This window comes from Lepisma saccharinum, chromosome 10 (assembly GCF_977018435.1).
Source record: "Lepisma saccharinum chromosome 10, izLepSacc3.1, whole genome shotgun sequence".
Classification (NCBI taxonomy): Eukaryota; Metazoa; Arthropoda; class Insecta; order Zygentoma; family Lepismatidae; genus Lepisma; species Lepisma saccharinum.
Window position 1 is genome coordinate 33,278,182 of NC_139238.1, and position 26,818 is coordinate 33,304,999.

At 39.6% G+C, this 26,818-nt stretch overlaps 1 protein-coding gene across 3 annotated transcripts in view; it reads right to left on the reverse strand.

Annotated features, from left to right (window-relative positions):
• The window catches only part of Ac78C (adenylyl cyclase 78C), a 464,534-nt gene that overhangs the window by 100,198 nt on the left and 337,518 nt on the right, over positions 1-26,818 (reverse strand). For all 3 annotated transcript variants that reach the window (XM_083129709.1, XM_083129708.1, XM_083129710.1), the window contains exons 5-6: positions 21,236-21,414; positions 3,098-3,290 (exon numbers count right to left, since the gene is read on the reverse strand). In XM_083129709.1, coding sequence (XP_082985835.1) covers positions 3,098-3,290; positions 21,236-21,414 — 372 coding nt within the window. The remainder of the gene's footprint in view (positions 1-3,097; positions 3,291-21,235; positions 21,415-26,818) is intronic.

Consider the following 26,818-nt stretch of genomic DNA (forward strand, 5'->3'; position numbering starts at 1 on the left):
CTGGAGAGGTAGCTCGGAGCTGCTCTCGCTACAAGGATCGCGGTAAGACTGTATATGGAGAGTTAGCACGGAGCTGCTCTCGCTACAAGGATCGCGGTAAGACTGTGTGTCGAAAAACCATGTCCTTCGTTTTATTTAGATTTTGAAAAACGACGCTAGGCGATCGTTGAAGCGACGTTTCCGAAGGGGTCAGTCCACTTTGCTCTATTGTCTCCAAACTAGGACGTACCGTGTCCGAAGTTGACTTGCGCGGATTAAGCTTCCGCCTGGCTGTCGCCCATAGCTCAATTGCAATCGCTGTCCATAAACTGATCAATTAGAACCGATTTGATCTGGCGTCCGTAATTGTCGCTTGATCGTGACGAAACTCCACATATCCGTCCTTGCACACATGCCGCTGCGCTGGTATAAGTTTCACATGAATCTGACCGTTGGAAACCGAGATATTTAAATGTTTGTCATTACGGTCGAATTTCCTAAGCTTTAGACGCATAGCGTGACCCTTCAGGTGCTCGCCCTTAACACAAGCGGATGTCTCGTTCCTCCCGTCGGCTTGGCAAAAATCAAATATGTAATCTCACAAATTAAAACACTTAACACTTTGAATCAACTCATCTTTTTACCGCTACATACATGAATAATAATGATAATAATAATGACGGTAAATCTGACTGTCACATGACCAATCAATTTGTTTTTCGCTTATTTAAACCAATGCTTAGAAATAAGGGATTTACAAAATTTCGGCCTTTGTTTTGGGCCCTGTCGACATAATTATTAAGTTTATTATTAACTGTTTTGTTATCATAGTACTTCACTTCCACTAATTGCATGATCTGTGCATAACACTTTTAAACTTTAAAATATAGACACATCTGATTAAGAATTATTCATCAAACTTCGAACAATACACTTAGATGTATCAAGAGAAAACACACCTAAAACTGTTCCGTTCTGGCTTTCATGGCAGCAAACTGATCACTAGATCTCGGATTTTTAGTTTCTAAAATGTATGCTTTTAGGTTAGGCTCTAAAAATCCTAAAACAGGTTTGAAAAACCTTAAAATAGGTTCTAAAAATTATAAAATAGGTCCTAAAAATATTAAGTTAGGCCCGACAAATCCTGAAGTAGGTTCAAAAAAACTTAAAATAGTCCAAAATTCCTGAAAAATGCTCATTAGGTATAGTCACCTATATCCTGAAATACGCACTGTGTTGTCTAACCTTACGGCAATGGCAGAACTTACCATTGGAAATTTGCTATTAACATCCACTCTTCGCCGTACAGTTAGGCAATCTTTTTTCATGTTATCCACAGTCAAACTCCGCAATTTTGTCTGTGAGGATCATCTTATATGCTGACAATAATCTTTCAACACAAACATAGTCAGTGGTGCAAACTTCAATGCTGAAATGTTAGATTGCCAAAAAGCACCGAAGTGACGCGAAAGTGAGCAAGACCACACAGATCAGACCACTTTGGATTGTACAGGTAACAGTGGCACCAGACGTTTTGCTCTGTTTAGAGCTTTGTAAAATCACCAAGGACTTGGATGAAGGGAAATCGACAGAGAGTATGTTTCAAACACGTTCGTCATTGAATTTTTTTCGTGACCAATCAAAGCAAATGCCTCTGTGTGACAAACATTTTGTAAAACCTCTAAAAATGTATAAAAACCTAAAAAAAGGCTTGATTTAGGCGCAAGAACCTAAAATAGGTTCTAACAAGCGAAATAGTTTTTTTTAGGTACTGTGAAACATCATCAGTTGTTGCGTTTCTTAATCAAACGTTGACATAACTTATTATTTCTTATATACCTGTAAAGGAAAAAAATAGGTTAAAAAACTAAAATGCGAGGTCTACTGATCACTGAAAGACTCAAAGTCAATTTCTTGCAGGACATCAGCATTCGCTGTGAAGGAAACTAGAAAGTCTGCTATTCGAAGCTGAATTTCTGAGGGCAGTTCTAATTCTGTTTACAATCCTGAACGACTGCTCTTCACTAGCATCTGATGGTGAAATACTTACAAATATTCTCAGAGCAATGACACGATTTGGAAAAGCACTGTTAAATGTTCTTCACGAATATGTTGTAAAATAGTCACCAGCCGAATTGACTTCACTCTCTTCTTCAGTCAAGTGCAAATCGTTTAAAAATTCACGAAAGTCGATGGTCTTTGTCACTTCTGCCCTTTCAGCGTCTGATCTTTGTGCGCCTCCCTGGACTTGCGGCCCCTAGGCTAGGATAGCCCTGTGGCAAATCCACCTCCCCGGTCACCGGCAATAGAAATGGGACACCTAAAATCCACTTTCCACCTTAGAGTTAGGCAACACACATAACGCCTTGCAGGGAAGCGAACATTTCAGGATCTAGGTGTCCCATTTTTATTGCTGATGACTGTACTTCCAGCTGGAATTGACCCCGTGTACATTGTTTTCAAGGCGACATACCACAACACTAGCATGGACGTCCTAGAAATTCTTCTGGAGCCGGAAAATCGAACCCACAGCCAAGGACTTATTTAGGGGAGTCCAGGGTGTTCGATACCCCCCCCCGAATGACTTACTAATTACTAAAATTAAATAATGAGAAAATTCTTGTATAACATTTGGCATCTGGATCTAATAACCTTTTCTGTTAATCAATAAATATTCCATTCTTTATATTTTTGACGTTAATTTTATTGCCAGGACAGTTCTTTTAATACAAATATTGAAAATATTAAATACACGTAAGCTAGATTTTGAATACGTACTGTTGTAACTCTATTCTTACCTATTCATGTAATAATAACAATACATTATTAATAAATTTACATATTATTATGAAAAGACCTATACATTATATTAATGTATGAATTTAAACTTTATTATTATTTTTCCTAAAATACTTAGTTCGGACAGCAACCAAAATATATTTCTAGACACGTGACTTCCCAGAGCCCTTGTATTGCCAGGCTGAAACTCTACAGACGGGTCTTGACATTATTGTCCCGGAGATATCTGGGAAGCGGGAAGCGAACATTTCATGATCTAGGTGTCACATTTTATTGCCGGTGACCGTACATACCTTACGTGGAAGTAAAGACTCCTTACCTGAGAGCAGCAGTTTCTCCTGTCGCTCGTTCTCCTTCTGGGTGTGGTAGCGCGTCTCCATAGACCTCCTGGTCTCCAAGAAAGCCTTCCGCTGTCCCCTGTCCGCCAGGTACTTGGTGTACATCCCGGCGAAGTTCACTGCCCCGTACAGCAGGGCGTTCGCCACGATCTGCCTCGACGCGCACCACGGCTCCTGTAAATCATAAAAAAACACAACATTAAGTTCGAAGTGTGGATCACTCTCCCTGAAATTCACATTGTTTGTATTTTCTCTAAAATGTAGCCCTATCTAACACTATCTAACAGTTAGTGTGCTTAGATTGGGTTCCTTAAGTTAACAAATAAACACATATTTCAAATTCAGAAACATTTTACGTGTAAAAAGTACCGTGCGTCCATTTCGATCTGCAGCCGAGAGATCGGGAGAAGCGTGGCGGGCGGCGCTGACGGAGATGCCGACATTTGCGGCCTGAAATGCTCGCTTATTTTTATGGACATATGCAGACATTTATATAAATATCGCAAAACGAGCACTAACCTGTGTTATAAGAGTATGGTTTTAATTTTAGTAGCTTAGTGGCTGTATGTGCTGATGATTTTGACACTCCCATCTCCTGTGAAACACGGCGTAGAGGTTCGTTTGGATAACTTTCTAACGCTGCCCCAATTTCATCGAGTTCATCGAGGAAGCTCACGAAAACCATTGACTTTTTTAATGGTTTCGTCGGCAGCGTAATCTTGATACAGTGTTGCACATTCGAAACCTCCAAACGATCCCCATCGACACAAAACTCTTTCAAGGATATAAACTTAAGCAGGACGTTGCTGGTCAAAACTATGATTAAAATGTTTTATTATCTGTGACTCTTATCGTCACTTCTAAAGCGTATTTTTTTGTGTATATAATTGCAGAACTTGGATGAATTACAGATGATGAATTATAACCCAGGTTAGTGCTCGTTTTGCAATATTTATATAAATGTCTGGATATGTCCGTAAAAATAAGCGAGCATTACAGGCCCCAAATGTCGGCATCTCCGCCAGCGCCGCCCGCCACGCTTCTCCCGATCTCTCGGCTGCAGATCGAAATGGACGCACGGTACAAAATAAGCACATATTGGGAACAATTGACTAACATGTGTCATTTTAGTGAAAATATTGGAACATTTCGCGGCGCCTCTGTAATCCACCAACAGTGCACCAGGGCGGCGCGGCGGACACTTTGGGAACCACAGCTATAGGTACTGATATGCCAAGGTACTAGCGTGCACTAGCCAGCCATATCCTAGAAAAGCGCTTCAAGGTTTTTAAGTTTTCCATGCGCGCCTTATTACACGAATGTATTACCCATCTGCTAAGTGGTCTGCCGTCAGGTGGCAGCGTATCAGTTTAACGAACCAAAGGTTCTGGATTCGATTCCCGTTCAATTGTCCCTTCTTTTCTACTTTCTATTTACTCGAGAAAATATCTTTTGCAAAAAATTGTTTTTATTCCCTGTGCGAATTGTCTAGAAATATTTTGTTTTCGATTCTTTTACGATAATTACCACTCTGAATCGTGTACAAAAAATATATATATCAGCATTGTTTAAAGTACTTTTGTCCTTTTCTTAATCCACATTTTCTGAAAATAAAGAAAAAAGTACACCTTTCGCTTATACATAATATTTTGTCGAAAATAACACGTGGATAATTATAATTTAATATGCAAATGTTTGTAAAATGATGAGAAAATCCAAAGAGACATTAAAAAATATAGATTGGGTTGTTTTTTAAGTTCACTTATGCACAGTAAGGCTAATCGAGACTGGACCTACAGTTTAAAGTGGGATCTGAATCACTGCACCATGTGCCTCCACCGGTATCGAACCTGGGACCCCTCGATTAGAAGGCGACGCGCCATTGGGGACGCCCCACATGAAAAAATAGTATTTTTCGAAAAAAATATATATATTTATTTCAATAATTTATTAAATAAAATGTAATAAATAGATGCTCGAATTTCATTACCCAAAGGGTACTGGGCCTTCCCGATGGCGTAGTGGTAGCGTCGCCGCCTTGTAATCAAGGGGTCCCTGGTTCGATACCCGGTAGAGGCACATAGTGGTTCGGATACCACATTAAACTTTAGGTCCAGTCCCGATTAGCCTTGCATAAAGTGGACTTAAAAACACCAAATCAATAAAATCTATAGGCTATCCTACCGCTTCACGAAGTCCCTTCCGAAAAAAAATTCCAACCCGTGCTCTCTTCGTATGTAAGTAAAGTGCAAGGTTTGATCTAGGTCCGTTTTCCAGCGTTGCCAGCGTTGCCATCCTCAACAATGGACACTGTTCTCGTCTCCTTGACCGCAATCTTGCATTTTTGGAATTCGTGTACGTGTGCGCCCCTTAAATACCCCGTCCGCCCCAAAAAAGGGTTTCCGAATAAGGTAACCAAAATTATTGCTAGCATCCGGGACCAAGAGCACCAGACTGCACTTAACATATGAATACGAAAACAAGAGAGGAGGCCAAACACAAAATATTCGAGATATTGTTTATGACTTTCGTTATTTAGCGTCGCTGTTCTGTCACTTTTGACTAATGCCGACGATGAGGATGAGTGATGATATGATGAAAATGACACCCGTAGCGAGGGGTAGGCTGGGGGGGGGGGGGCTGAAGCCGGTACAGTGGGCGCCATTTAGTGTCGTCCTGAAGAGACTAAGGAAAAGCACACAATTATGGATCGTATGTATAAATACGAGAATACATTATTTGCTTAATTTGCTCTGCTTTTCTACCATTCTAGGTTAACTTTAACGTTGAAGATGGATGGGAAATTGATGTGACAATAAACGTTCTCCAGGATTCAACCCAAGAATTCCTGATTCTCTTCGCTGACAACTTTGCGGCGAAGGCAACTTAGAAAATTACATAGATTAAGGTAAGGTAATAGGAAAGACAAAGATTGATTAATTTGCTTTATTTTACTTAGCTTCTTGTGCAACTCTTGGCTAATTTGCGAAGATGGGGATGAGTGAAGATATGATGAAATTCATTAATGGACACTCACAAACATCCATGCCCAGGCCAGGATTCGAACCCGGGAGCCCTGGCTTCGTAGCGAGGAAAGACAATAAAAACACGTCCATTATGATAAGAAAATTTCCACATATTTAACTAATTCTACCAAGGTTTATCTTACGTTCATATATCTCTTACCATCTCCCTTGTCACCCCATTTTCAATCCTCCTCCATTAGCTATGAACTGCTGAAGCGTGGTTTCCATGACGACAAATTGAGAGCAAGGACCGTGCCCGCAGTCCCATGGCTGCTCGACTTCAGTTCATCATTCCGGAAAGTGTTATTGGTTGTAGCATTGCTATCATCCTTCATCCCTTCATTAAATTCAGCATTCATCGTCATCTTCGCGATGAGCCACAGAAGAGCGAATTAAAATAAACCAAATCAACCTTTAATGAAGAATCCTTGCCACTTTGTGCAGATGTATACCACAGCATTGTAAGTCGGTTCAGTGGGAGACTCAAAAGTTATAACTATTAGGATTCAAAATGGCGGTCGTTTTTCTTTTCAAAATGGAGTATATATTCTTCATAATTCTATTAACGTCTATCATGGGGACGTAAAGTCTAACTAACCAACTAACCCATTATAGTTTTTATTTCGCTTCTCCAATAAAAATAAATATAATCAAATGTTACACATTACCTTTACTTTCAACATAACTTTTGTATAACCTAAATTCTATTTGCATACGACACTATACCACACTTTAACTCAGGCAAGAATATCCATTCATTTCGACGCCTTCTGAATACAGTTCCTACTTCATGCATCCACATGTGGTGGGTAGGGCGTCTGACTGCCGCGCGGGAGACGCGGGTTCGATTGCCGGGGTGAGTGATCTAAGGTCGTAAATTTTCCGGCCTTGTTCTCGCATAAAGTGGCTCTGGGGTTCACCCAGCCTCAAATTAATGGGCACCTGAAGGGTAGAGCCGGTCGGAGCGTGGTGCTGATCACATCACCTCCAAAGTGGGGGGGTCCCTATCTATAGATAGAGAATGTGTGGGACCCTACTCTCGCATCCCCTAAAATGTACCTACATGACAATATGCACGGGGAACTTTACCTTTTTACATGATTTTTATCTTGTACTTATCCAGAGTTACCTCATCAACATTTCTACCTAACCTTCTAATACTTAGGCTTGTAATCATAGATTCAGTTATTGTGTTATAAACCGGGGCCGTCTAGAAGAGCCCCGTACTTGAAACTGGAGAATATCTGTACACGACACCTGTAGAATCAAGACAACTTGCTTACCCTCGAATAGATGTGGGTTGAGGCTGAGCATCCTATGGTCGGTCATCCTCCTTTATTTCAAAGGCACTGAATCGATGCATTAGTTACAATGCAACTGTAAAACTTACTTTAAAATTAATATCGTCTTGTTGAAGTTTAAGTCTATTTATGTTAAGAATGACAAGCAGAAGCTGGAAGTAAACAGTTTGAAACTTGAAAACATGGACACTTATACCTTTTACTCCAAGTATCAAAGCATATGACTATACCTAGGTACTATCACCATTTATCCTCACCGTTACGATTAACTCAAAAAGTAGAAAAGCGACGCCATGTAACTGAAATAGGAAGCCACAGCACAGCAACATGAAAAGAGAATCTTAAAAGGGCACTTCAAACAAATTAATTTAAATAGATAAATGTTTGTTTATTGATGATTAGGGAAAGGTGCAAAATTATGGTGGGGAAAGAGGGGGAAAAAAGATTCTGAAAATATTTTTTTTAAAAAAATAAAAAAGGTGCTCATAAAATGCCTTTATTCAATGCTCTGTTTTTCTGCGCCTTCTGTATATAATTCGCGCGGACCGCAGAGAGAGCTGTTGTTCTGCCGAATAGGTTTTATTTAATTTTGTGTTTTCTCTCGCGTGTTTTGCTACATTATCGTGGGAACTATTGGCGCTGCAATGATTATATTATACCATTTTATAGCTCTCGTTCTGTTCTACAAAATGAGACTATAGGATTTTATGTAGCTGCTCAAGAAGAGTGAAAATCATTTATTTTCCTGTCCAATTTTTTAACAAAACATGAAAGAAAATGAAGGAAAAAGGTGCTGAAACATTAAAGATGTGCTAAAAAGAGGATAAAATGTGCTAATCTCACGAAAAGGTGCAACAAAGTGGTTAATTTTGCTTGATTTCATGTCCTAAAATACATATCTCAACGATCGACGTGAAAAGAGCTATATTTTTGGAACAGTGCAGCACCTTAAAATCCGTTCTCTAGTTATGACAAATAACGATCACAAGGCTGTGAACCAAACAAAGGTGGCCGCCAAAGTGAAAATTCTAATGATGATTTTAGACATTATTTGCCCGTGGTGACAAATATTTCACTATCCATTGATAAGTTCACCCAGACACCGTTGTCCCACAGTACATTAAGCGAACAATGAAACCAAATGTACGATTCTGTTTCTAAGCTACAGGCAAAGTAGGCTACAACCCCCATTAACCTCCACCTCACGACGCCGCTGGTAGAGATATGTCTTCGCATTATGATTAAGTAGCCACACCGATGCCATAGTTAATGCAATATACAGTGCAGATAATGGCATAATGCGCTAATGAGTCCGTGAGTGAACTATACCCAGCATCAATTCTGCATTGCAGTGATGACGTCACAGAATGATAATTTCTGCATCTCCATCAATCTACCTCTATATATCGCAAAGCCAATTACTATATCTCCACAAATAATTCAGTCATAATTCCAGGTTTTGCATATAAATTCGCGATAATTTCTACGATATAACAAACCCATCTCAATGCATTAGCGCGCATGTGGTCGACTTTTAACGTGTCCATCGAGAGTTCCTGGTTCGAATCCCGGCGTGTTCTTTGTTCATTGATTTGCTTAATTTTACTTCGCTTTTCTGCCACTCTTGACTAATCGCAAAGATGGGGGATGAAAAGTGATAAGAAAAAGTTCATGAAGGTTCAATCACACATGGACAGGAGACAATACAGACCCCACAGAGGAATATAATGGCTTTGCTCAGACGCCAGACTCTCGTTAGTGTGCATTACAGTGTACTACGTGGAAGAGATTTTGACAATCAGGTGACTTCCCTTACACACCGGTTGTTCTTTGTGAGCGTCCCTTCATACATTCCATTTCATAATTCATTTCGGAAGAGGAACTGATACGTGTTAGTGAAAATTTCCTATAAATATTCCGTAAATGTGTGGATGCAGGAGGACAACATTATCAACACCTCTTGTAACAATTTACACCGAAAAAATAATGAATCGCCCACGGTTATGCAACCTGAAATTTCATATCATCTAGTTTCGTCTGGAAGAGCACGTCGCGAGAAGTGTAGTATTTCCAACTCTTGAATCTAGCCAGCCACAGGTTCATGCGAGGGAGTGGCGGTCTTGCTTTCCTCTTGATTTCATTTCAACGGAGAACAATTGTATTTTGAGAATGTTTCTGATAATATAGCTGTTATTAACATTGATGCTTGAGTTTTGAATTATTATTTTGCCATTTCCGAACGCATATATGAAGAAAGGCTCCTTCTAATAGTGCAAAGCCGTCTTGTAAGCCCTGGATACAATTCCAACTGATGGTCCACCACTCTAGACTGTAAGTTCCGTTTCCATTAGGGTATCTGTGTATAAATTGAACTAAAAGAAATCTAAATATGCTGACCAACACAGTAATTTATTTTATTATAAAACATAAACTAAACGTAACGTTTCAACCTTCTAGCAAGGTCTTCTTCAGACTCTGCACCAAGTACAAATGTAACAAGATACAAAAACAGGACGATATATATACACAAACATTACTCCACTCCAAATTATTAGAAAGTTGTTCTGGAACATTCTAGCAGGTCGCTTTCCCTTGTCAACTGTACTTTCACCTAAAAGATGAATGACCTGCTAGAATGTTCCAGAACAACTTTCTAATAGTCTGGAGGGGAGTAATGTTTATTATATCTTCCTATTTTTGTATCTTGTTACATTTGTACTTGGTGCAGAGTCTGAAGAAGACCTTGCTAGAAGGTTGAAACGTTACATTTAGTTTATGTTTTATAATAAAATAATTTACTGCCTTGGTCAGCATATTTAGTTTTTCATATCATGGAACCAAGGCTTAATGGTGTAAAAAAGGTAAAGTGCTCCCCTGTGCGTAGCACCACGCCATGAAGGCGTATAGGGGGTGTGGGGGTAACGCCCCACACTTTCTTCATCCGGTCGTGAGTGGGGGTGATGTGATCAGCATCACGCCCCTGACCTCCTTTACCCCCCAGAGTTTCCCCCAGGTACCCATGTATTTTCGACGCTGGGTGGGCGCCGGGGCCGCTTCCATCGTTAGAAAAGTTCCCGGATTTGAACCGGCCGGGGATCGAACCTGGGATCTTTAGCATGGTGTTACAAAAGAAATCTTAAAAAAGTACGTGCGCTTAGAACAACCCTTGAAAGGCAAAAGTAAAAATAGCGTGGAAGTTATGATTGGTTTTTACATCACTCGCGCTAACTCTATTTCTGCAGTTCTTCTTTCAAAGATCTTTTTTCTCGTTTGTCCTGTCATCATAGGTGAGAAGTCCAAAGAAAGGATTCTAATCCCCATAACCACCCACCCCCTTCCCCGTTTCCTGTGCCTGTGCCTGTCACGATTGTTCCTCCCCATTGTAAGCTGTTTGCACCCATTACAGATTTTTGTTACGTGTTTATTTCATTTTGCAGTAATGATTTCGGCACTTTTTCTTCCAGAGTTATTATTTTTGTTTTTTGACGACATCTGATTACGACGAAGTTAGTTTTAAGTCTAAATGCAAAAGGACGCACAGTTTAGAGTGGGAATCGAACAACAAATATGGACTCCAGTCGCGAATCGAACCAGGGCTCCTTTGATTATGTTTTGTTTCCACGTTCTTTCAATATCAGTTGCTTCCTTCAGCCTACCTCCGATTCTTGTATATTTAATTTCGTATTAGTTATTTTCCAGTTGTTTTTTTATTTGCATTCTTCGAGCTTAATTTTGTTTGTTGTCATCCCTTTCTCTTTCCATTCGCACTCATTTCAGATTTCGGTAATTTATTCCTCTTGTGCATAATTTCTTTGATTGTTTTTAATTTGCCCTTAGCCCGAGTCAATTAAATTTGTTTAGCAAATGTTCGCCGTGTATCATGGGATGTATGGTGGTGTAAAATTGATCCAGCAACTTAGCTTTTTCTTGCAGTAAAGGTTTTGAAAGTTCAAGGGTTACATTTATTAACCATAGTGGGTTGGGTGAAGGGTGCCAGAAACCTTCCGGACAGAATGTGCTTGAAAGGGGAAGTTGGTGCATCATTTGACCGTACTCTTCCATCAGCAGGTGAGGCGAGTGGACATGGGGAGGTGGCGAGCAACACTGCCATAGCGAGTCGCTGTAATGACTTCATCGTCTGCGCTGCGTGAAACCGGTTCTTGTTGCTTCTATATTTTTCTGACACATTTCTGCCAGCCTTTTTAGCGATGTGAGGCCATGTGTCCAAGATTCAAACTCTGGTCAAGCATGGATGTATCATTGAGTTTGTCCCGTAACCGTTTCATAAATGGATAATTGAGGACTAAAAGTGGTAAACGTTGTAAGTGCCAAAAGCGAAAGTGTTGGGAAATCGCATCGTTCCGCACATCAGCCCGTAAGAATGTGCACACTACTGACCTCTTTACACGCCCTTTGAACTACTTAAGAGGGCTACCAGCCACATTTCACATTATAAAGCATGGCACATTTCACAGTTTAACGTGGAAACGGTGTTTGAATTATTGTGGCACTTACAGCGTTTACCAATTTTAGTTTTCAATTCATCCTTATTATCGCGATTAACACAAGAGGCAGAAAAGTGATGGAAGATAACCGAAATAGAAATTGCTGTGTTTGTGCCTCCTGCTAGCGTAACGGCGAAGTTGACTCCTTAGAAATAATGAGATAGGTAGCACTCGCGCTCAAATACGTATGCTTTGGTAAAATAGAAACCCAACTTATCGTTGATCTCTTACTACATTTGGAATACCGCAAAGAGCGATGTAAAGCATTGCAATTACATTGTGAATGTTTTACATCCTATATTCTTTCTTTTTCTCGTAGCGGGGGCGGGGATTCATCCATTACAAATATCTAGGAAAGGATTTAGCAGAAATCCGTGATATACTTATCATAACATGCTGCGTAGCCAGGATCTTGGGTCCTAGCCTCTGATAAATTGTTACTTTTTATTTTTATTTCTTCAATCTTCATCAATTTCCCTGAAGCATCATTCATCCTCTGTCGCCATTGGCTATATGTAGAAAGTTGACATAAAATTAGTAAAATTCGATCTACTTTTCTCATAGCTTGCCAACCATGTACATTTCCGTATTTTATGCTTTCAGCGCTATCATTATTCTTGGCAGGCAATGGAAATACAGCAATTCTCACAACTAACGTAAACTGCATGTCACTCAGGTATGACAATTCTCGAGGGCAAAGTGGAATTTTTGTGTACTGGCTCATGGTAGCGCAATGACTATAATCTGGTCTCCTAGATTTAAATCCGCACTTTTTATTCCACTTGAGTCATTGACTCACAATTTCGCCATTGAAGATTTGTGTTGTATTTGGGTTATATTGTGTGTTTGGTCCGCTGGGAAAAGAAAATTGTTTCTCTCTCTCTCTCTCTCTCTCTCTCTCTCTCTCTCTCTCTCTCTCTCTCTCTCTCTCTCAACTCCGTCTCTATCTCTCACCCCACTTTCCCACTATTTATGTAAACTATAGTTTGAAACTATTCACCGAAGAATATCCATATTGATAATAATATTCACCAATTGTTTTGATATAGGACATTTCTATCGCTCCGAACGAATGATCACCGTGACCCCGATGGTGGCGCAGTGGTAGCGTTGTCGCCTTGTAATCAAGGGGTCCCGGGTTCGATTCCGGTGGAGGTACATAGTGGTTCGAAATTAATTTGAAACTGTAGGTCCAGTCCCAATTAGCCTTACTGTCCATAAAGTGGACTTAAAACACCAAATCATTCAATCAAAACCGTGAGAGGACTTTATAAGATTCATAAATTTAATACATTAACATTAATTTAATAAAATGCAAGCTATCAGTATTTTGTTAGTGAAAGTTCAACTTACGCCAACATTAAATTATGCATATTATGCGTCTCCCAGGTAGTGTAGTGGATAACGCTGTTGCATTGCAATCAAGGGATTCTGGGGACGATGGATACCAATTTAAGCTGTAGGATCAGTCAAGATTAACCTGTCTGAGCACAAATTGCACTTAAAATAACTTTGTTATATTATTATTACGCGTTAATTTCTGCTAATAATTGTCGTGTATGCCTAATTACAAAAAATACAATATAGATAATTTATTGTATGGCTATAAATACATGTAAATGGACATACGTTCTATTCTTGAAGACCCGTTACGAACTCTTTTTAAGGAAAACACCAAACACATTCCAATGGAATCATCTGATCAATATTTTCCCATTTTTAAAGTTGTGTACATCTGCTTCATTTAATGGATTGCACATTTATATTCATTGCGGGCAGAAATGTGCGGAAAAACAATACATTTTTTCAGGGAATGCACGAGTCAATAATAATGTAGATCTTATATACTATTTTATTTTGCATTGATTCAATGGTATCCTTATTCCCCCGTTGTGCTCCTAAAGCAAGCGTGAGTTCCTTTGCACATACCACGCAGGCCCTGTTTGACGTAAATCTCAGATGCACGGTTGCTTCTTGCCTCGACGCTCTGGCTTCGATTGCAGCCCCGATGGGTGCTTCGTTCGAGATCCTGCAGCTGTTTTATCTATGCCTAGAGCATGTCACTTTCAAAGGAACCAATCAAACGAAACTTTCTGCCCTCGGAATGGGCGTATCTTCAGAAAAGCGAAGCGGAAAATTGAATTCTGCCCCATACATCGCCTCTGAGTGAGCCCATGGTATTGTTTATGTTTGTAGGTAATATATTGCCATGAATATCAGCATAACCGAACGCTTATAATGGGGTGAATTATTAGTATTACCAGGCTAAAGGTGTGGAGTGCGGCCAGTTGAATCTTTCATTACGGAATTCCACATGTAAAAATTGGCCAGCTCTTATTGCAAGTAACCATTATAGGAAGGCACTAGGCTTACACCAAATTCTGGTGTTTATAGTTCAATTCACCTCCTGGACAAATCCTTTCTCGATTGACTAGGTTAAGCGGAGCGTCATTCACTTGTCTGCGCGTGTTTCCTTTACAGCAACAGCAGCTCGCTCGCTCCCCAGTGCCCCGCCCACTCGTCAAGACACGTTGCCTCTGTGCAGTGCAGGCAATGATGTTCTCTGACAGTGTTGCCTCTCTATTGGATCTTTGTATTCTCTGTTATCTGTCATTACACACACATTTCAGACAGTGCTTCCCATACAACAAATAATGGAAAAGCAGGCAGGCAATTGTTAAATGGCTCTTTTCTCGATTTTGTATTAAGGCTTTCTACAGTCAAGATATATTAACTTGGTTCAGTTCGTATTCCCACAATTTAGCTTCGTGCAGTAGGGGTTTACATTGCGAGCTAAAAAAAAACGTAGACAGGTATTTTAACAATTTAATTTTCATCCGTTTCATGATAGTATGGACGAATATGGTGGTAAAAGTACACTACTTGAGACAATATCACTAATAATAATTGGCCGCCGCTGTGCCCGAGCGAAGATCCCGGGTTCGAGTCCCGTCCTGGGCATGGTTGTTTATGAGTGTTCCGTCATGAATGTCATCATACACTCAACCCCATCGTTGCGATTAGCCAAAAGTAGCATAAATGCGAAATAAAATAAAGATAATAATATGATAAATGTAGTCACCCATTAAAAGAGCGTGTTGTGTGATCGACTCACCGAAGCTTTCGGGCTTGAGTCTAGACCTAGCATGTATGTTGCTTTATGAGTGTCCGTTTATCAATTTCATCACTCATCCTCATTGTTGCGATTAACCAACGTAAAATAAGAAGATGTAAAATAAAAACAATTTTTCTCTGCCGAAAGTAAAATAAATGCTCCCGAAAACATGCAATACAGAACAAGAAGTGGCCTGTAACGTGTAAACATAATATAATTCAGGAATGAAGAGGTTTTCGTGAAGGTTTCGTTTCCGACGAAGCAATACAGGGTTGGAAACACTACAGTTATAGGTTTGGAAACACTGCACTTCTCGTGAACTGCTCTTCCGGGCGAAACTAGATGATACATAATTCCGGGTTGCATAACAGCAGGGATCAGCGGTTCTTAATTTTGCGGGTGTACGTGCTCATTCTGATTGTAACTGTCAATGTAATTGCACGAGGTTATTTCATTACATAGCTAGCGGTTCCAGTTACGCGGACGTTTCATACAGTTTGCCGGCAGACGTGCTCTCGCTTCCTGGCGCGCAAGCCGCCGCTCCGCGGACAACTCGACTGTAAGACGCACTGTACGTTTATTTGTGTTTTATATTGCCTTGGAAATAACACCTTCAACCCCTATTGAACAAAAAGCCTTTCCCTAATATGTATCCAGCAGGTTATGCAACACACAATACCTCGCGGTAGTTTGGGTTGCATGCTCGCCAGGTGGATCTGATGTGCTGCCATACTACACGACGTCACAGTTACTTTCTTATGGGATAACTGAGGCAGTTTTCACACCGAAGCCGCACGCATGGCTTGGAAACGAACCTATAGAAATAAATGCAACCTCTCGTACCGAAACGACATGATCATTTCGTTTGCCATTTTCGTGTCACTCTGACTGGGTCGTTTTCTCAATACCGCATTGGTCTGTTGATCGCGCAGTGAATTTTTATTTCTAACAAGCTGGATATAACCGTGCCTCTCCGACGTGAAAGCTCCCTGAGGGTTGTGTCATGTATTTCAGGGACGATTCAGGAAGGAAAATATATCAAGCTACGCAGGGATGACCGATTCTTACGGGACTCGTAACTTCGTTCCGAGAGCATTGCAGCCACAGACATCTAGATACAGACTGGAAACAATGCGATTCTGTTTGAAGCCGCGCATAGCCAGGGGGCAGAAATATGGCGGAGCTGTGCATTATAGCTTGTTATTGTTTTCATATTTATGAAGAAAGTTTCTGTTCTCACTTGTGGAGTGGAATATGTAGAGTTATATCCTTATTAGTAAACTTAAAAATTGCAATCTTGTGTGGTGCAATGACTCACAATCTTCAAATAGTTGTTGAAAATATGAAGATATGCTCGCAGCCATGATAGTATCGCCCGGCTTTGAAATTTTTTACTTCAAGTTGGCCGATGTTTCCCGTCTGGTATCTCGAGTTCTGTGATTGCAGCTATGTGTTCGAAATATGTAACTGGAGAATCGAACTACCGATTATGAGGAAGATTTCATGGTGGATGTATGTAGTGAAAACTGGCTAAATTCAAGGTACGTCTCTTTGAACAAGTTCGTTTATTATAAAAAATTAAGTTGTTTTTGTATATTTGTCAAATACCATGAGCCTTTGCAAGTGTAGTAAAATCATCTTTTATTCACATTACGTGGATGTTGATTCATAAAATATACAGGGTCATCCGTTTGAGATGTCAGAAAAGTAAACCGTTATATAATAATAATCCGTTGCGCAACAGCCCATGAAGGGCCTAGGCATACCTACCGACTGCCGGTCTCCCTCCCACACTTTCTTTCGTCACCTCTAAGCGTGGAGATTTTCAACCAGTATTGGAATAGTCGGGGGGTCAACCCGACGTATCCCCAGCCGTTATAGTAGGTCTTCTCGACCGGATTACGCTCACTCACTCGGAGCTCCCCAATTTCCTCACGATGGTGGGTTGCCACCGGCCCTATACGTAGGCCGAATAATTTCCGACCAGAGCCGGATTCGAACCTACGCCGTCCTGCAGCGAACGATCTCAAGACGAGTGAACGCCTTAACCCGCTCGACTACGGAGGAGGACAAACCGTTATATACAAGAGGTTAATGTACGTATCTCCGAGCAGCTTGTTGTAATATAAGCAGAAAGGATGTAAGTTTCGAGCGAGTGCAGGTTTACATACTTCAGCCACATGGCGGCGCTAACGTGCATGGTAACAAAGATGGTGGTCGCGTCACAACAGCGCACACAGTATGTCGTATGGGATGCGAAATTTTCGAGTATTACAAGCATGCTACTGCCGCCACGCAGCTGAAGACTGTAAACCTCCACTCACTCGAAATTTACATCCTTTCTGCTTCTATTACAACAAACTGCTCACAGATATCTACATTACCCTCTTGTAGATAACGGTTTATTTTTCTGACATCTCAAACGGATGACCCTGTACTATTGTGAAGGCTTGCGTGCCGGAAATGGCGACGTAATGTAAGCACACGGTTCCGTTTAATTTGCACAGGAGTTATAATAAGACTAGGTGGAGAGCAAGCGAGTGGTTAATTTGGCTTACAAAATATACCAGTGTGTAGAGAAATATCAATAAGCATCTACAGTCCCGTATTTTCGTAAGAAATTCCGTAACAACTCCGAAGCTGAAAACTTATGGCTTAATGAGAAATGCTGAAATGATATTTTCCACGTAAGATACAAATTACAAAAACCGAATCCCATTTAAATGTTTTAAGAGCAAGTACGGTGTGATTTCATGGGATATGTCGAAAAAGTGAGCATAAATATTGCATCTCTCAGCGACATGATTTTCCTGTAAACGCAGTCCAGCAGGTTTTGATTTGCGCGTAGATGTTAATAGTGGTTTTTCACTTATGTTTATGAAACTCACAGAAATATCACTTAGTATACTTTCTCTTTCACAAGAAGTGTTTGCTATTTCAAAAGATGCCTCAAATCCGTTCTCAGAAGGTATATCCATTTTCCTGCAAGTTACAAGCGGTCTCAAAAAGAGTTTTATCACGTGCGCTTGCCGCGATATTGTACAAATCGATGTGATTGAAAATGCGATAAGCGGCATTCTTTGATACACACATCGAATTCAAGTGAGTTTCTAGTCCAGAAGAATCGGTCGTCCCTGAGCTACGTACATCGTCTGGATAACGGTTTCATCGATTTATTGACATAAAAAGTTGTTCTGTTTTTACCTGTCAGCGTCAGAAATTGGGCTATTTGCACCCGGCACATTACATGAGGCCAAACTCCATACCAAATCTAAAGACAACACTTGTCTCTGAGCAGCAAAGTATCCTAAGCTTGTCAAAACAAAATTGCGCTTAGCACATATAAGGAAAAACGCAGGACAATGCACAGCCTTACAGAGGATTATGTCTGTAGACAGTGTTGTAGTTCCAAAATCTTCCCACGGAGTACGCTAAGTTTCACGAAGCGTTAAACGGATAACATATTTCCATTAACTTTGTATTGTTTCCATGAAATTGAAATCATTTAACTTCTACAGAAAATGCCATTGATGGTAGAATATACTGATGATTATTATGATGATGTGCTCATAATTGACATAAAAGAGGCACATTAGGTCATTTTTGTATAAGAAAAAGTGAAACGGGTATTTTGATGATTGCATTTAAGTAGTAGTAGTATAATAGTATTTTACAAGCATGTTATTGTATTTTACTTTCTTGTTGATATTAGTTTTGTGTATTGCCAATTTATGTACCGTTAAAAACTTTAATAAAACAGCTATTTTATTTTGGCAAAAAAATGAAAAACTAACATTTTCAAAGAGCTAATGTAAAGAGCATGTAAAAGGTTGTAACGTGTAGCAGTGGCCACGTTACAAAAATATAAAAACTTAATTTTTTTATATGTATCTATACTTCTATATGTTAATGGTTGATTACCTAGTAATGTGGAACACACCTCGTATATAAACTATGCATCCTGGTGTTAGTTATAACTTGCCAGCAAGCTGAGCTGGAAGTTGTTATCGGTGACAACAATGCAGGAAAGCTATGACTATTGTGTAAAAGCCAGGCAGACACGATCTTATGAAAACGCTGTCACAGGGGAAAAGACGAAAGATTACTCTGTCTTTCCCACTCAATATCTGTCGTGTCCATTGGCGGACAGTAATTAGATTTATATCATAATAATCCCTCATTCTTTAGCTGAAAGACAGTATTTTCAGAATTTAGCTACGTGGACACAAAATAAAGTTATGCCCGCACAAAACAAAACCTGTATAATTGATTTTACTTAACATTTTCACGTTGTAGAATGTTTTTCTCTCTTTGTTAGCTTATCGCTTGGACGTTGCGGGGAGAAGCGGGGAGCTGAAGGAAGCCATACTCCCTAGTCAATTTAAATACTGTGTATAACGTTTAAAACTCCATTTTACGTTTATTAATCACAAAAGGGGTAATAGTAATAATTTATACATGTCACTAATTATGTCTCCCATAGATAGTTTGTTGATATGCATTTTATTGTAATGTAATATTTGTGTAAAGATAAAAGTTTGTAAATTCATCAGGACACCGAGAAATCAGATATAATCAGCGAAGCTCGGTGGCTCGTGGCCTTTGTATTCGAACCTATGATAAATGCGAACTCTTATCTTTCAACGCTCGAACTTCTGCCTTCGTATTCATTTCCATCTTAGAAATTAGTTTATTCTGGGATTACCTTAGGACAGTTACTTAGCTCTTCTGGTGAGAAGGTGTATATTATTTCTATTCTATGCTCCTGGTCAGGAGATACAATTGAGAGAGTTGTGATTGTCCTGAGATATGCCGAAATTTGGATCGGGCGATAGACTGTTGGTAGACAACGTTCGTAACCCTGGTCAGGGTACACCTTTTATTATTCCCTGGTCACGGGAGAATCTTCAGCTCTCTGGTCAGAGGCTGGGAGAGAAAAGGGAGTTGGTTTCTTAACCGGATATCGACGGAACCTAGTGGGAAGGATTGTCGACTACTTGTAGGATCTTGATCAACATCTATAAGTGGATTGAGAACCTTTGACCCAGGATTACGACGGACCTTCCATCTAGAACTGAAGCAGCCGGATTACCCGAACCTTGGGACGAGGAATCTGAAGCCCCGAAGGGATACTGAGTGTGACGCCGAGGCTCAATAGACAAATCAACCAAGTACGCTCCAGGGGCGGATTTTACAAGGTGGCGCAAAAGTCATCATCCTATTTGAACTGATCTTTATTTTGACATCTTGTTGTTTATATCAGTAGTGTTTTGTCACTTAAATAGAAGATACTCACGAAATTTATTGTGTGCGAAAATGAATAAGCATACCCCACAAGAACGTGAAAGAATTGTGACAATATTCTTAAGGAATAATCTATCTGTAATCTTCACACAACGAGAATTTAAACGACATTTTCCCAAACGTCCTGCGTCTAAACCGCAAACCATTCGACGTCTTTCTTCCTTTGGGGATATTTGAAGTAATTGGTTTATGTGAGGAAGCCAGAGACGTTACAGCAACTAAAAGACAATATTAAGCATGAAATTGAAAACATTTCCCCGCAGATTCTTTCCAAAACCATGAAAAACGCAATAAAAAGAGCCCAAATTTGCATCAATTCGAATGGTGGTCATTTATTGGATGTTATTTTTAAAAATTGAGGACATAAAACTTAAAAGTAATCAATAAAAGTTTAACACAAAAAAACCTACTTTGTTTAATTTAAAACCCAAGCTATAGGCTAGGAAAATCAGGCGATGACTTTTGCGCCATCTATGATTCCTCCAACCAAATTATATCTCTGATATTAATTACATTACTTCCCTACTGAAAAAATTCAAACTTTTGATTATTGTTGAAAAATAAATATTAGTTTTGTCCTACATTTCAATCATTTACATTAGAGATGGTGAAAAAGGTCCGGGACATAAAGTGTAGCTTGAATGTACTGAAAGCAATGTTTTCTTATCACAGCTTTGTGTCATTTTTCTTAGCCGAGTTATCATGAATATCGCGACTGTCTGCAAAGACCAAAAATGCCTCAACTCATGAAACAAAAATGGCCGCCATTTTTAAACGAAGTCAAGTTTTAGGAAAAAAAATGTAATCGATTCATATAAATTCAACACAAATGTTGCTGAAGGACCTACCATACTTCTGAATCACTCACCAGGTTATTCTGCACCTTGATGACGGAGACGTAGATGAGATGAGAAACAGCAGAGGTGGAGCCGGCCGTGATGCACCACCGCAGTGGAAGAGGCAGCATCGCATACGTCACGAAGATGATGAACAGGAAGTACCACACCAGACTCTTGTCCTTGAACATCACGATGTCCCCGCTTATGCCTGCAAAAGTGTTGAGAAACCAATGTTACATTTGGGCAATTACATTGTTTCGGGTGTGACGTAAAGTAAAGTGTTCCCCTGTGCATAGCACCACGCCATGAAGGCGTATAGGAGGTGTGGGGGTAACGCCCCACACTTTCTTGATCCGGTCGTGAGTGGGGTGATGTGATCAGCATCACGCCCCTGACCGCCTTTACCCCCCAGGGTTTCCCCCAGGTACCCATGTTATTCGAGGAAGTACGGGGCCGCTTCCACCGTTAGAAAAGTTCCCGGATTTGAACCGGCCGGGGATCGAACCCGGGACCTTTAGCATGGTAGTCAGACGCGTTACCGACTGAGCCACCGCGGCCACATTCGGGTCTGACATTCAGACAAATTTACATTCATTTTAAAATTATTTTCTCAGCACCTTGAAGTATGTAACTCGATCAATTCATCTAATTTCATTTTCCTTGATGAAAGGTATTTAATGGCAGAATATTCCCCCCATCTCAATTCACAGCTACAGAAAATACATATTTTATACTTGTGGCAATTTATAAGGCAATTGTTTGGCTGCTCCAAGCGATATTTTAAATAGATGGAATAACTACTATAATGATCTTTTAAATGTTCATGTACGACATAAATCAGATGTAAATGAAGTACACACAGCAGAACCTTTAGTTCCAGAACCTAACTTCACTGAAATTCAACATGCTATTAAATGGCTAAATAATAACAAATCACCTGTTAATTAACAAAGCACCAGCTGAGTTAATTAAATATGGTGGGAATTCGTTAATATGTCAAATTCATAAATTAATATGTTTAATATGGAATAAAGAAGAAATCCCTCAACAGTGGGAAGAATCCGTAATTGTTCCTGTGTTTTAAAAAAGGTGATAAAATGAACTACAACCATTACCGTGGAATTTCTCTACTCTCAAAAAACATATAAAATATTTTCTAATATTATTTTAGCAAGAGTAACCCCATATGCTAATGAAATTATAGGTGATTATCAATGTGGATTTAAACGTCACAGATCAACAACAGATCAAATTTTTCACATCAGACAGACACTTGAGAAAAAGTGGGAATATAATCAAAATGTCCATCCGCTATTCATTGATTTTAAGAAAGCATATGATTCAGTCAAAAGAGATAAATCATATAATATATTAGTCGAGTTTGGAATACCTATGATTTGCTCTTTAATTTTGCCTTAGAATACGATGTTAGGAAGGTAAAAGACACTAACGAAGGACTAAAATTAAACAGTGTGACCCAGCTGTTAGCATATGCAGATGGTTTAGACTTATTAGGGGATGATAAAAATACAATTAAGAATAATGCTAAAATATTTTTCAAAACTGCTAAAGAGATAGGTTTGGAAGTTAACAAAGAGAAAACTAAATATATGCTTACAGGCCGAAACCAAGTGTTAGGTAATAATCAAAATCTAATTATTGATAACAACTCGTTTGAAACAGTTTCCAAATTCAAATACTTAGGACTAATATTAACAAATGAAAATTATATTAAAGAGGAAATAAAAAGCAGGCTTAATTCAGGAAATGCATGTTACTTCTCTCTTCATAAACTTTTGTCTTCTCGTTTAATATCTAAGAAACTAAAAGTTAAAATATACAAAACAGTAATTTTGCCTGTAGTATTATATGGATGTGAAACTTGGTCCCTTACATTGAAAGAGGAACACAAATTGTGAGTATTTGAAAATAAGTTCCTTAGGAAAATATTTGGAGCTAAAAGGGATGAGGAGACAGGTGAGTGGAGAAGGTTACATAATTTAAAAGTACATAATTTGTATTCATGTTCAGATATTATTAGAACGATTAAATCAAGAAAACTTAGGTGGGCAGGCCATGTGGCACGAATGGGAGAGGAAAGAAGAGTTTACAGGATTCTTGCTGGGAAACCTGATGGTAAGAGACCAGTAGGAAGACTAAGACGAAGATGGGGGGATAATGTTTAGATGGTCCTAAAGGAAATTGGTAGGGATGGAAAAGAGTGGATAGATCTTGCTCAGGATAGGGAGATCTTGCTCAGGATAGGGACAGATGGAAGGCCTGTGGTGCTGCAGCCATGAACCTTCGGGTTCAAGAAGGCTAGAGAGAGAGTGAGTGAGTTAGTTAGTTATACTTGTGACGGGTGTGACACGTCTGAGACATCATTATATTATCTTTCTCAGTCTTTCAGAAAACTGGGAAATATATGAGGGGTTTACTGAAAGAATTTCATTATATTTTCAAAAAGCAAACTTTGCTCGACATTTAGATGCTTTTAGTTTCTAAATGTTTTGCTACACACTTTTTTTATAACCATTTTTTGCCTGTGACGGGTGTGACATAATGAACATGTAGGATTATGGAACAACGTAAAGGCAATGTACAATGAAGTAGGATACGTCAGAGCTGAAGATATACAAACAATAAATGAGACAATTAGTTCAGAATTTGAATTATTTTAGTTTTCTTATGGTATAATACGGTATCATAATGAAACTAAATTCAATGGAAACACCACACATAAAATCGAATTTCTACTATAAAAAGAAATCGGCTTGATTATATGTTATTAAAAAGCCATGAAACTAATGCTTGTATTAATAATTCCAAATTCTGCATATTTTCACTTTAATTTCATGTATAATAAGTGATATTTTCAATAATGAATTAACCTTGTTTGTCCACTTTCACATGGAATGGCTGGTTTACACTTACTGTACGGTGTCGTCCTAGCTGCGAACAGTCCTAATTGCGAAAACTTGCTGTCTGATCAGGAATATACTCGAAGGACTATGTCCTATTCGTGAACACAGTTTCCTACCTTGGGACCTACAACTTTCTGTTACACTTCCCGAGTTTATTTAACGATTTTGTTTAAAGGGACTCAGTTCCAGACTTGAGACTGATCAGTGTTTTGGTGGATCATAGAAAATTCGACATGATTAAATTAGTCGCCAAAGTGTACGTATATATAATTTAATGATAAAAGTGTGGCCTATATTTTATAGGAATACGTACTGCACACTTCTTAACTGAAAAAGCTTCATCATTTAACTATACAATTATTAACTTTACCTAAATTTCAAGTTCAAATTTCAAAACATATGACACTGTTCCTAAAAATTTAGGAATGCCACCAATCTCCTTAACCAAAGCCGCGGTAGCTCAGTCGTTAGGGCATCTGACTATCATGCGAGAGACCCGGGTCAGATCCCCGGCGGGGGAGAACCGGGATTTTTTCCACCTGTTCAAGCGGCTCCGGCGCCCACCCAGCGTCGTATAAAGTGGGTACCTGGAGGAAACTCTGGGGAGTAAAGGCGTCCAGGGGCGTGGTACTCATCACATTACCCCCACCGTCGGACGTGATCAAGAAAATGTGGGGCCCTAACTCCACACCCCCTATACGCCTTCATGGCGTGGTGCAAGCCACAGGGGAGCACTTTACTTTTTATATCTTACCAATCTCCTTAATTGTGTTAGTGTTCCTCGCCAAAAAAAAGCAAAAACACATTTCCTCTTCAGTTTTACATCTTCCAGGCTCATTTCCATTCTAAAAATCATGCCATCAGACATTTCTGCCTCAATCTTCAAGCTTTATATAAGGTCTTGCACTCTCGGATGTGAACTACCCAGCTCACTGTTGATTTTGCGGTTCCATCCCTCCACTACATTATTTGTCCGGTGTTTCCTGTTGAAGCAGTTCCACATCACTTAAGGCACCAAGGGGTTTCCGAGTCATTAACTCACGAATGAAAGTCTGATTGCGTCGACACGCTGAAAGGGTGAAATGACGTTGGAGGGATTTACAAAGCAGAAGACCTCAGAGGCCTGCATAGTCGGACTTTTGTCTACCCGCTGCTTCTTGCCCCACGAGAACAGGTATATAGCTGCTCTCCGGCCCACAGCAACGAGTCGACTTGCGTCTTTACCCGGGTTCCTCTTCTTCAAGGCGCTCTGCGCTTACAATGTAACTGGGAGTTCAGAAAGACCCGGGCGCCTGCAAAACCTGCTGGAAGGAAACAGCCCTCCGGAAGCGTGTTGCTCCAGGCGTTTCATCACCACGTGGACAGCTGCAGCCAGTGTTGCCAAATTATGTAGCTCCTAAATCCTACGAAGTCCTAGGAGGAGCTTTCTCCTCCACGAAGAATTTATATACTTAGCGATTTCAGTGCAGTGTAAGCAGTTTTTATCTTATTGCCAGAAAATGCACGCAATATTACAGCTTCATTTATTTAAATGAATGATTGGGCAAACAAAAATTTCCTCGCTGAAAACTAATTGTATTTCATTGCATGGTGTCTTAAACATGCAAGCAGTGGTGCAACCACAGGGGGCAGGAGGCATTGCTCATTAACCTTGGACGGAAATTAAATATAGCAGAGGGGCAAGGGGGCAAACATTAAAGTACAAGAAAAAACAGGCTAGCAGAATTTAAGAGTAGCAGGGCTAAAGGATACTCAAGAGGGAATTAGTTTTCATATTTTTCTTGCATTTTCCTTCCAGACGAACAAGGGCATCTGCAGAGGTGGAACGGAGGTGCAATTGCAACCCCTTGATTTCAAATTTTATGAAAGTAGAAATATATTATATTATACAGTCTCATCAAGTTCAATGCCGTAGCTAGGGGGTAGCGGGAGTCGGCCCTGAGCGCCGGACGATCTAAATTAAAAAAGTTTTAAAACAGAGAATGCTATGGCGGCCCGTAATATTATTTGTTATCAATGTTGGTTTGTTATGAGATGGATGAATTGATTATGTAATGTATTTAAATAATATATATGCATTATAGAAACGTTGAATATGTACACAATTTAGTGTTACCATATGTATTTCTTATTTTACGTCGCTCCATGTGAAGAGAAAATATTGTACATGAAAATTTTACATGCCGTATGTATGTACATTCGGAATGCATTTATCATGCACTTTCTTTCTTTCTTTCTTTCAAAAATAGTTTGTGTGCTTGTTTTCTATTATTAGCTAATGTGAAATTAACGTGTTGAAAAAATATTTCTAATCCTCTGTTTCAACACAAATGTGCTAGAAGCGACTTCTATCCCCTTTTTGCATGATTTATGAGGATAATAATGCCTTTGATGCTACTTTATTACTATTATTGTTGTTGTTGGCACGTTTATCCAGGTACTTGCCCCCCCAAACGAAAATTTGTGTTGCACCTCTGCAGCCCCGTAGCCAGAATTGATTACCGGGAGAGCGCTCATGGGTTAGCAGGGAGGGCTTCATAAATCAAGTCCATTTTCAAAAGTTTAATAGTATTGTATGAAAGTAAATTGTGTGTGTGTGTGTGTGTGTGTGTGTGTGTGTAATCATTAAGTTAATATAAGACACAGCAAATCTAGAAGTATCGTTCAAATACTTACAGTATATTTTCA